This window comes from Urocitellus parryii, chromosome 1, assembly GCF_045843805.1.
Source record: "Urocitellus parryii isolate mUroPar1 chromosome 1, mUroPar1.hap1, whole genome shotgun sequence".
NCBI classification, from domain to species: Eukaryota; Metazoa; Chordata; class Mammalia; order Rodentia; family Sciuridae; genus Urocitellus; species Urocitellus parryii.
The window spans coordinates 57,241,273-57,253,930 of NC_135531.1; the positions used below are offsets into that span (position 1 = coordinate 57,241,273).

The 12,658-nt window shown below is 34.5% G+C and overlaps 1 protein-coding gene across 2 annotated transcripts in view; it reads left to right on the plus strand.

Moving 5' to 3' along the window:
- Positions 1–12,658, plus strand: part of Cert1 (ceramide transporter 1) — a 108,506-nt gene that overhangs the window by 20,580 nt on the left and 75,268 nt on the right. For both annotated transcript variants that reach the window (XM_077800360.1, XM_077800359.1), the window contains exon 3: positions 12,371–12,487. In XM_077800360.1, the coding sequence (XP_077656486.1) occupies positions 12,371–12,487 (117 nt within the window). The remainder of the gene's footprint in view (positions 1–12,370; positions 12,488–12,658) is intronic.

The following is a 12,658-nucleotide window of genomic DNA, read 5'->3' on the forward strand; positions in this document are numbered from 1 at the left end:
ATTTCCACAAATGAGTGAGAACATGATTATATATCCTTTTGTTATAGTCTTTCTTAACATTATTTACCTTTTTAAAGTATGATTTATTACAATTAAAGTTTCACATTTATTTTGTAGTTATTCAGTTATTGTAAGCTCAGCAAAAGTTAGGGACCAGGCCTGTTCATTCTCACCATTGTATCCTTACTATCTTAAATACTGCTTGGCAAATCATTGATTCTTATAAATATTTGGGTAGTGGTTGCTTGATTGTATGGATGAATGAATGAATGTTTTAGATTATCACTGTCCAATAGAAATATAATGTGAATTATGTATGTGCAATTAAATTTTTTCTAGTAGCCACATTTTTTAAAAAGGAGATTAATTTTATTGTATTAAATTCAGTATATGCAAAATATTATTCCAATACAGTCATTAAAAAAGTATCATTGAGTTTTGACAAGGATTTCAGACTTACTGCTGAATTCTTTATGGGGCATGAGAAAATGAATGAGATGATTTAGGTCTAAGCAAATGGTTACCATTTACAGAAATGTGAAAGACTACAGAAGAGGTTTGGGAAGGCAAATTGGTTGACAAGTTTGGATTATATTGAGATGTTTCTTAGATATTCAGAGAAGATAATAGAAGCAGCAACAAGTAAAAGTCCAGAGATATGGGAGAGGGGTAGCTGGAATTGTATGTGTTTGTGCACCTATGTGAATGTACATGATGTATCACATGGTAGTTTGTGTATAAAGTTATTTTGTGATCCTTGAATCATTGAATCTTTCCTCAAAGTTCCTTTGTTTCCCTTTTTTAGCGTGAGTCTTGGATTTTTCTCAAATGTCTAATGAGTTTTGGCTGTCCTTATTAATGGGATATAAAGAGAAATTAAGCAGCTGGCTTTCAGAGAGAACTGTTTTGAAGAAAGAAGGAATAAGGTTGACTGTTGGTGTCTTGTGTCTTTCTGTATATATATATTTTTTAATTTTGAAATAATTTCATAGAAAAAGTATAAGAATAATGTAGATAATTCCCCTGTTCACCAATATTTTAACACCACAACATTTTTTTTTTTTCATCATTTTCTTTCTCTATACAAGTACCCATGCCTATTTTTTCCTGGGTCGTTTGAGAGTACATTGTATATGTCAAACCTTTTTTCCCCCTTAATACTGTTTTAATTTCCAAAGGCAAAGGTATTCTCTCAGGAAATCATATTATCAAATTCAGAAATTCTTCTAATAAGTATTTTTTTTAGTTGTAGTTGACACAATACCTTTATTGTATTTTTTTATTTTTATGTGGTACTGAGGATCAAACCTAGGGCCTCGCACATGCTAGGCAAGACTCTACCACTGAGCCACAACCCCAGTCCCTCAGAAATTTTTATGTAATATCTTTTTCTAACCTGCAGTCTATATTCCACTTTTATCAGTAGTTCCAGCAGTGTCGTGTGTGTGTGTGTGTGTGTGTGTGTGTGTGTGTGTGTGTGTAACCCATGGTTCTCTTTAGCATTCAGCAACACCCCCCAGCCCTCTTCCCTCATCACTGTTATTATAGTTGTGCTCCACTGTTCCCAGCCAACAGTGTTCTTTACAGCATATTTTTCCCCTTTACTACAAAATTCAGTCCAGAATGTTTATTGCATTTAGTTGTTATGTCTCTTCAGTTTCTTTTCATTTGGAGCAATGCCTTAGCTTCTTTTTCTAGGATAACATTGATATTTTTTTGAAAAAAGTACAGTCCACTTATCTAATATTCATTTAGAGTTTGCTGCTGCTTTATGATTCTATTTAGATTATATATCCTTGACAGAATACTACTAATGTGATATAGTGTCCTCAGGGTATTATGTCAGAGACACGGATGGTATCTGCTTCTCACTTGTGCCTTTAATTTCAGGCACAAGTCAGAGGGTCAAGGGATCATCCAGATTTTCTGCTGTATGTTAACTGTTTATCCTTAGAACTAGAAAGTAAGCTCTGTGATAAGATTTATAAGACCATGTAAAAATCCTATTTCTCATCAAACTTTTCTCTTTTTGATTCAGCAACCATTTATGATGCTTACCTACCCAGACTTTTCTATAATGGTTGCAAAATGGTTATTTGCCAACTCTGCAAACTCCTTTGACATTTATCAGCTAGCATTCAAATGTTTAGAAATTAAGAGTGGGCTGTCTTTTGGATATGATGTACAGTTTCTCCATAATAGCACTGGACAAGGAATCAGTTGTGCCTCCAAGGAAAGCTATTACACATGCAAAAAGGGACAAAACAATTTTCATCATCTCTACTGTTGTTTAGGGAAGGAAGTGCCCTGATCAATAGATAAATTTCAGTATTCTAATCTTTATAGGTTTGGTATACTAAAAAGGCTATCATTTTGATCACCTAAAAACTTACTACCTTTGCTTGTAACTGAACTACACAGAAAGGAAATATGGGTGAAGAGGTGATAATAGAGGTAGAGCTTGAAATTTTAGATATGATGACAAAGGAAAGAGTTCACTTAAATCAAGACCTTAAGGAAGAAGGACAGTAGAGTTAATTAGTCATAACTTTCCTAGCCTTGTAGTTGAATACACAACCAGGATAACTCCACATCATGTACAACCACAAGAGTGGGATCCAAAAGAGAATAAATCATACTCTATGTATATATGATCTGCCAAAATACATTCTTCTGTTATGTACAACTAAAAAAAGAACAAAAATAAGAGGGAGGGGGAAAGACCTTAAGGAAGTAAGAGGCTAAGTAAGCAATGGAGGAATTTGTAGGAAAGTGTTCCAAGGGGAGAAAAGAGCAAATATAAAGGCCATGAGGTAGGTTGGAAGAGGCATACTGCTTTGCAATGGAGAGTCATTGAGGGTTTTGAACAGAGACTAATGTGATTTGATTTTTCTTTTTTCTTTCTTTCTTTTTTTTTGGGGGGGGGCGGTGGTGCTGGGGGATTAAACCCAGGGACTCATGTATGGCTAGCACTTGCCACTGAGCCACATCCCCACCCTCATTTTCCTTTTAACAATTGTTTTGTTATGTATACTATATATAAGGGGTAATGATAAATAACAATGAAGAAAACAATGTCAAGATTTCTAAGTTCTTCTTAAATTTCAGCAGAGTTGGAGTACTATTATCTGAAGCCCCATATCAAAAATTGGAAGTAAGAAGTATTTAACTTACCATTTAATATACAGACAACTTTAAATACTTTATACTAATAGATTATCTAAAAAACATTTCATTTTTCCTCCTATATTTGTGTTTTCAGGTTATACATTTAGATCATCCGTGTAGATGGAATTAAATAGACATTTTAGAGGCTTTACTATTTCAAGTTGAATTTGATTTTTAAAAAAGCCTGTTTGTATTTTCCCTTCGAAGTAATTATAGTAATGCTGTCACACACTCAGTGTTGAGTGCTTTTGCTGTGTCGTATGTCATTCAAAATGATTTCCACCTACAAAATGTTGTATTATACTTAATACTTTGGACAATCCTGAAAAAGAATTATTACTATTACCCCCACTTTAATAGATTAGGAATTGAAACTTAGGAGTTTAAATAACCTGCCAAAGATCACAAGAGACCATATACCATCCTTGGATCTTTTTTTTCTTTTACTGATTTTTTTAAAAAAATAAATGACAGCGGAATGCATTACAATTCTTATTACACGTATACAGCACAATTTTTCATATCTCTGGTTGTATATAAAGTATGTTAACACTAATTCGTGTCTTCATACATGTACTTTGAATAATGATGTATATCACATTCCACCATTCTTGCTAATCCCTTGCCCCCTCTCTTTCCCTCCCACCCCTCTGCCCTATCTAGAATTCATCTATTCCTCCCCTGCTCTCCCCCTCCCTACCCCACTATGAGTCAGCCTCCTTATATCAGAGAAAACATTCGGCATTTGTTTTTTGGGGATTCTCTGACTTCCACTTACTATTTTCCTCTCCAACACCATCCATTTACCTGCAAATATCATGATTTTATTCTATTTTATTGCTGAGTAAAATTCCATTGTGTATATATATGCCCCCTCCTTTTTTTACCCATTCATCCACTGAAGGGCTCCATAGTTTAGCTATTGTGAATTGTGCTGCTATAAACATTGATGTGGCTGTGTCCCTATAGTATGCTGTTTTTAAGTCTTTGGGGTATAAACCAAGGAAAGGGATAGCTGGGTCAAATGGTGGTCCCATTCCCAATTTTCCAAGGAATCTCCATACTGCTTTCCATATTGGCTACACCAATTTGCAGTCCCACCAGCAATGTATGAGTGTACCTTTTTCCCCACATCCTCGCCAATACTTATTGTTGTTTGTCTTCATAATAGCTGCCATTCTGACTAGAGTGAGATGAAAGCTTAGAGTGGTTTTGATTTGCATTTCTCTAATTGCTAGAGATGTGAACATTTTTTCATATATTTGTTGGTTAATTGCATATTCTCTTCTGAGAAGTGTCTGTTTAGGTCCTTGGCCCATTTGTTGATTGCTTTTTTTTTTTTGGTGCTTAGCTTTTTGAATTCTTTATATACCCTAGAGATTAGTGCTCTATCTGATGTGTGAGGGGTAAAACTTGTTCCCAGGATGTAGGCTGTCTGTTCACCTCACAGATTGTTTCTTTTGCTGAGAAGAAACTTTTTAGTTGAGTCCATCCCATTTATTGATTCTTGGTTTTAATTCTTCCGTTATCGGAGTCTTATTAAGGAAGTTGGGGCCTAATTCCACATAATGAGGATTACCATCCTTGGATCTTGATAGGCTAGAAAATTAACATGTAATAGAAGAGTTCTGTGTATGGGTATACACCAACTATTCCAGGAAAGGCTCAATTGAAAATTGGTAATTGGTAAAAGAAAATCAGCTGATGGTTAAGTTCCTAAACAGAATATCAATATCAAATTTAAAAAAAAATGTTAGGCAAGTTCAGGAAAAGCCAACCCTAAGGACCGCATACTTAAGAGTGTGTAAAACTGTTGTTTCTCACCATGTTGTGAAATATCTCAGGAGCCATTAGCGGAGAGTGGCTATGATATTGAAGGGGAAAAATACTCTAGTAGGGCTTTTATTTCCTTGCCCATTGATTTAGTTTTTATCTGTCTAATTGTGTGTGTGTGTGTGGGGGGGGTGGTTGGACTTGGGGTTGAACCCAGGAGCATTTTAACTCTTTGAGCCACATCCCCAATACTTTTTATTTTTTGAGACTGTGTCTCTCTGAGTTTCCAAGTCTGCCCTCAGACTTCAATCATCCTGCCTCAGCCTTCTGAGTCACCAAGATTAGAGTTGTATACCACTGTGCCCAGCCATATTATATTGCGTGTATATGTCAGCGTATACATATATTTTAAAATTAAAGTAGTGAACAGATTATTATTTTAAAGGAAAGTAAGAAAAATATTGCATTATATTTGGTGTTACTGGCCATTTCAAAGTCTTCTAACTCTCCTTGTTTTAATCCATGCTGAAACTTTCATATCATTTTTTAGTTTATCTGGGTAGAATCTTATAAGGGACACATTTACCAGAAAATTGAAATGTCTAATTATGGTAGGTGTTCCTCACTGAAGTTATTAAATTGGCAGTATATGTTCATTGATAGATACCTAAACCTCTTAACACCATGATTGTTTAGACTTAGTCTCCCTGTCTATGTGGGACACTGACAAGATCTAGTTTCTGTATTTGCAAAGCAATGTTTTAATTCCCTGAATAATGGGGACTTTCCCAAGATTCATGACTGTGGTAGGTTCTGAATATATAGCCAGTTGGCCTTCTGAAACATCTCTGTCCTCATTGGTGTTAGCTTATGCAATGGTGATTATCTCATGTAGTCCATCAGAGGGAATGTCTCAACCATAGTGGGGCTAAATTCAGTATTCTTAAGATTGGACAAATGTCTAGAATCATTTATTTTTAACTAACTTTCATGACATAGTACTAAGTGAACAAATCTTTTGCTTGATCAAGCTGTATGTTGTGCTACCAGGCAATTTCATTGCCATTTTATTTAACCAAGCTATAATGACAAGACTGAGAGCCAGCCCTTTTTCCTTTTTCTCAGGAGCCTCCTGAAATGAGACTTAATCCTCTGAGTTGAAAGAACTGCCTTGCCAGTGAGTACTTCTAGAACCCAGAAGTACTGAGGAACTGAGGCTCAGATAGAGGAGGGCACTTGTCGTTAATCTTTTACTGTTACTAGCAGAGCTATAGAGGAAATGTCTTCTGCAACTGCATCTCAGACTGGTACTAATGTTTCAGTAATCTGGAAGGGAAATATTATAGAGCTTACCTCACGTATGTAAAAAGTGGCATAGTGAATCCCATCATCATGTACATCCATAAGAATGGGTTCCTAGCTGGGCGCAGTGGCACACACCTGTAATCCCAGCAGCTTGGGAAGCTGAGGCAGGAGGATCACAAGTTCAAAGCTAGCCCAAGCAAATTAGCGAGGCCCTAAGCAACTCAGTGAAACAATCTCTGGTACAATCCCTGAGTACAATGTCTGGTACCCCCACCCCCCAAAAAAAATCCTAATTAGAACAAGATACAGTTCATGGCTTGTATAATTATATAAAAATGGATTCTACTGTCATGCGTAACTTAAAAGAACCAATAAATTAAAAAATAATTAATTTAAATGTAAAACAAATGTAAACTTCCTTACATAAAAAGTTTATATGCAAAAACAAATCTAAAAAGCCATGTACCAATGTGTACAATTTTGGGAACATGAACAGTTAACCACTGGTGTGGTTATGATGTCAACCCCTTTCTAGAATAGTTTGACATTTATCTAATATTCAGCTGATTAATGTATTTTTTCTATTAAATTTGTGGAATTCCTATTTGATGTTTATTTCACACATTACAGTATTTGAAACACCCCCCCCCCCAAAAAAAAAGTGACCCTCTGAAATAGCTAGATGAAGATAGTACATAGAGTTGTAAAAGAGTTTGGAGAGTGGACATAATGGCTGCTGTCAGGGCTAAGGATTTTTGCTGGGCACATGCTGATTTTAAAAAGTATGCAAACAGAAAATCAAAAGTTATGTCTTCCTGGCTTCTGATCTCCATCTAGTGCCCCATATTGGCAGAACCTAACAAAGGAGAAAGACAGTTTGCAGAATATAGATTTCAATAGCACAAAATAGTATAGAAAGGCTGATCAAAGACAATAATGGTAATTTTCACTAAAATTCCCTTGCTTTTGAGAATTCCCTTCTATATGAATAGAAGGTCTCCCATATACAACCTATGAAGGACAGATACTTAACTTCCTCTCCCATCCCACCATTCTTATATATGGTAAAATCCTCTTAGCATATGAGCATGCACATTAGCCATTTATACTGCTGTTCTGCTGTCTTCTCTTCCCTCCCTCCTTATTTCCCTCTCCAACTTTACTTTGATTCTAGAACAAAGAAACAGAGAACAAAAAGTTTTTATTCTGATAGTGCTGGCACAACAGCATCTACTTTCTATTAGAAGCAGTGCCAGTAGTGACTTCATTTGTCCAGAAGGGGAAGCAGCTCTATCCATATAAATGATACCTGTGGGTGGGGTTTTGTCACCTAATCTCTCCTGGCTCCTTTCCATTTTCTAATTTCAGTTCTTCAGATTTCTTAGCAAGGAAAACTGCCTGATACTTTTTAAATAAATTTCTCAAGTGAACAAGAGTCAGTTTCTGTCAATTGTGATTTAGAACACTGATTCATGTTGCCTGAATCTAATAGGATTTATTTAACTGTCTTGTTCATAGAAATTTTAGTACTTTGTGAGTAAGAGTTAGGTGCTAAACTTAGATAATTATAAGTTTTGACCTTCATTAGTTTTTAGCAGTATATTTGAAAACGGGAGAGAATTAAAGTCAAATCTCCAACAGAAAAAAAGCAGCAAAATTGGATGTAGTTGGGCATACCTATAATCCAGTGAGTTCGGAAGCTGAGAGGCAGGAGGATCACAAGTTTGAAACTAATCTCAGCAATTTAGCAAGACCCTGTCTCAAAATGAAAAAGCAAAAGAGCTGAGGCTATAGCTCAGTGGTAAAGCACCCCCTGACCCCCACAGAGTTCAGTCCCCAGTGCTGCTAAAAAAACAAGAAGAAAAAAAAAAAACCAACTAATCATCTTTTTCTAACTAACTGAACCTGGGAAAGTTACCTGGTACAACCAAGACTGTTGGAAAATGAGATAGGGAACCTCAAAAAAGGGGAGAGCTAGGGAAGAGTAACCCCAAATTCTGAGTTTAAAACTTTGTCCAAGTCTACCTGACTCAAGGGCAGCAATTATGTGAGATGGCCAGATTGAAAGTAGTTAAACATGTAATGGAACTTGACAGTTTGATTCAAAACAAGTTAATTGCTAGCAAAACAAAACCAGCATTTTTTCAGAGTAATATAACAGAACCCAGAGTTCACAGTCTAACATTTATAATGTCCAATATTAGCCCCAAATTATCCAGTATAATAATAAGCCAGGAAATTGCTATAATCTCAAAGGAAAATACCTGAACAAATATCAAGCTCAAGATGAAACACATTAAGAATTATATGATAAGGATTTTAAAGCAAATATTATAATTAGGTTCATTGAGGTGAAAAAAATATGCTTAAAATGAATGAAAAAAAAAGATAGTAACAGCAGATAATTCAATGGTTAGTCTTTCCATTCTACCCCCCACCCCCAAACTAAAAAAATCTCTTGTAATGTTTCTTGTCATACTGTTCTAATCTAGATTTGGGGGCTTTCTACATTATTCTGCTGCTGGTGTTTTTTCTTATTGTCTTCCTGAGAAATCCCTTTGTTGCATTCTTTTCCTAGATCTTTTTGCTTCTTTTCCCTTTTGGTTACTCTATTGTTCTGGTGAAGCACATCTTCCAGTTCTGAAAGGTAAATTTTTCTTCACAGTTTAAAACTTTTATGGTCATAAAGTGCCTGGGTATGAAACCTTCAAATCTCATTAACTCATGCCCACCCACCCCCACACTCCTCCCAACCCCCTCACAACCCCCCATCCCCCGCTCTTTTTTTTTTTAATTAGTTTGCCCATAGATGATTGATTCTTCTTACAGAAGGGTTTAGAAGGAGCAAGTATGGGTCCTAGGCTTCTGGGAGTCAAGAAGTTATTTTTACTATGAAGGCTTTGCATTATCTCCTTCACTACTCTCTTTAAAGAGCCCACCCTATGCTGTGTAGAAATGATTTCATATTGCAAGGGGGTGGAGAGTGGAGCTTCTGGTTACTGCACAGACTTAAGTAGGCAGTCATCAATGCTTGGGATGGGCATGTGGAATTTCAGGTGCCTACTTGCATCTTTGAATGGCTCAATCAGTTTTATTTTCAGCCTCACCCATGTCTTCACCCTTAGGGCTAGGTTCCCTCCCTTCTCCAGCATTGCATACAAATTGACTTGGTTCTTTTGTGTTCTTTTCTCTTGTAGATATTTAATTTTCAGCTTTCTCAAATCTACCAAGTCAATTACTACATTCCATTACTTTACTTTGTATTTTTTTTTAAGAAAGAGAGAGAAAGAGAATTTTTTAATATTTATTTTTTAGTTTTCAGCGAACCCAACATCTTTGTTTGTATGTGGTGCTGAGGATCGAACCAGGGCTGCACGCATGCCAGGCGAGCGCGCTACCGCTTGAGCCACATCCCCAGCCCAACTTTGTATTTTTACTTGTGTATTTATGCTTCTTTTGTTCCTATAAGGTTATTGATAGATAGTGGATGTAAGAACCATATATTCATTTCACCTTTTGGAATATTTTTTATCTTTAACAGTGAATGCTGACATGAAATAACATGAGACCCACCTATTGTAGATGACTCTCTTCTGTAGCATATGTATTCTCAGTGGTAGTGACACCTTGGTTATTAGGGGAATGAAACCTTAGATATTACAGTGGTTTGTGGTTTTAAAAAAAAAAACTGGCAGACAAAATCTTATTCTATACTATTTCTTGGAGGAGGGAGGGTCTGTGGGAATCATATAAAATGATTGAGAAATAATGACTAACATTTCCTTTATTTTATTCACAGAATGTCTTTGTATTGATCTTTTTGGATCTGTTCTTCCAGGTTGTAGTATATTTTTCTGCTAAATTTGTTGCATTCTCATCTTTGAAAGCACCATTTAAGATATTTGCTTTTCCTTTCTTGTCTACTCCTTATAGCCAAATATTGCTTAATGTGACACTTTCTGAGAAATGTGTAATTAGGTACTTTGTTAATTGTATAAATATCCTTGAGTGTACTTACACAAACCTTGAATGGTATAGGTCACTTAGTGTGGCCTCTGATGCAATAAACTACTGGTAGTATAATAATGACATATCTTTTTTACAATAAAATTTTTTTTAATAAGTAGTTGAAATACACCAAAAAATAAGAAATATAGTATGGTAAATGCTTAAACTAGTAACATACCTTATGTTATCTATTTATGTTATACTAGTCATTTATTATCTTACCAAATATTATATACTGTACATAATTGTTATCATCTTTAATTTATTCTCTTGAACATGTTTCAATTTATTCTCTTAAACACAAATTTTGCACATTTGGTAAGACCGAATCTGTCATTTTCTTCACCTATAGACTATTTCTTTTATTAAATTTACAACTTCTTTGTTCACAAACTTTTTATATATTTTGATAAATGGTACATATCTTTTATGTATCTATTTTGCAAATTAATGATAAAATTGGTTCTTTGTATATATAGAAAAGTGTTTACTGAAATTAGTAAATTATGAACTTTTATTTTTCTAAAGCTTTAATGAGGATATTGAACACAACACAAAAACATTTTGAGAAATAGGGGGATGGAAATATAACAAGAAAGATCATGGAGTGAAAGTTTAAAAACCTCTGTGTTAACTTACAACAATAGACTGAGGTGGAGAGCTTTCCTAATGTGTTTGAGTTCCTGGATTAGATCCCAGCACTGCAAAAAAAAATTAATTAATAAAAAATTTTAAAATAAAAAAATAGACTCATTATTTTTAATTTCTTTACTTTGTTCTTAATATAGTATTATATTGCATTTCCTCTAAGAAATTGTTCTCAGTAACTAGGCACCATCATTCAAATATGTGAATGTATAGCATACAGTTAAATTTATAGCCATTATTTTCTTTATGAATGTTAAACAAGAATATAAAACATACATTTTACATGTCTTATTTGTACATACTGAAGTAGGGTATGCATTATCTTGTTTTTCTCTTTTACTTCTTTTTTTTCCCCTTTTACTTCTTTGTAGCATACTTTCCTTCCACTGTAGCACTGTGAGGCCCAGCACATAGTAACTCAGGCAGTGTTTAATTTGTGTGTTTAGCCAATCAGAACCATGATTTTTTTTTTTGTCTTAAAAGAGAAATTATTTCATAGGCTAAAGAACATTGTGGAGTTTTATTGTTTTTGCTAAATAAATTGATAAAGAAATGAAAGGTTGATGTTGTTAAAGGAGGAAAAGAGTAAACAATATTCCCCGGAGGTACAACTCTGTAGATTTTATTCAACCAATAATCCTGAACAGAGAGGATTCTCTCCCCTTTAAGGATAAGATTGCTCACAGGAAAGGAAATTGATTCCACCCTACCTAGTAGAAGAGGTGGTAAATGTGGTGTAATCATGTCATATTTTAATTCATTTATTGGGGAAAAATAAGATTATAAAACATTCATTTTACATATCATATGAAGAGTCTAAAGCACAGAATCAAAAGTTGGCATTTTCACTGGATGTACTGTGGTGCAGAGAGTTTCCTCTGGCTTTCTCACATAGGTCTTGTAATGTTCATTTTATTTTTGCTCTTCTTTGGAAACTTTCCTGGCTGTCACTGTCAAAGACATAAAAAAGCCTAGCATTTAATTTTAGATATTATGGGAGAAGTATTAAACTAATTTATCTTGTTTTGTTAAATTTTATAATATTTAATAAAATAAAGTTTTTCCTAATGGGAATTTACTTTTGAATAATAGAGTAAGGAAAAAGATAGTAAATGTCTTTCTGAAACTTACTTTTGTCCCTTTCAAAAATTGTGCTTTTGGAGGTGTTCCTACTAATTAAGCTAACTTGAAGTATTTGATGAACAATGTTAATTTTGTTTTTAAAATAGTTGTTCATGGTTTATGTGTCAAGTCATTGGTAGGAATAGTGAATGAAACTTGGACTTGGTAACTATGACATGTTTTCTGTTATCTGAAACATCTTTAAAGAAGTTATTTGAGAAAAAAATTAATGAATAACAAGTCTCCCAGCAGCACAGAATGAGGATGCTTATGTTTTTGCTATAGGATATAGTACTTTTAAGAATATAGCTAGCTTTGCTTTTCATTTTCTTCGTTTTCTCCACAGCCTCATGATTTTGATGAATGTCGATTTGATATTAGTGTAAATGATAGTGTCTGGTATCTTCGTGCTCAGGACCCAGATCATAGACAGCAGTGGATAGATGCCATAGAACAGCACAAGGTAAGAGCTCTCTATTTATTGTTCATGGAGGATTAATCCTGGTGATAACTTCTTTAAAGCAATCTTGATATGCTATTGTTTAAACATTGAGCATTATATGAGCTATAAAGACTGAAATAGTACAGATGTAAATTTTTGAAATAATTTCATTTCTAATTTTGATTTACACTA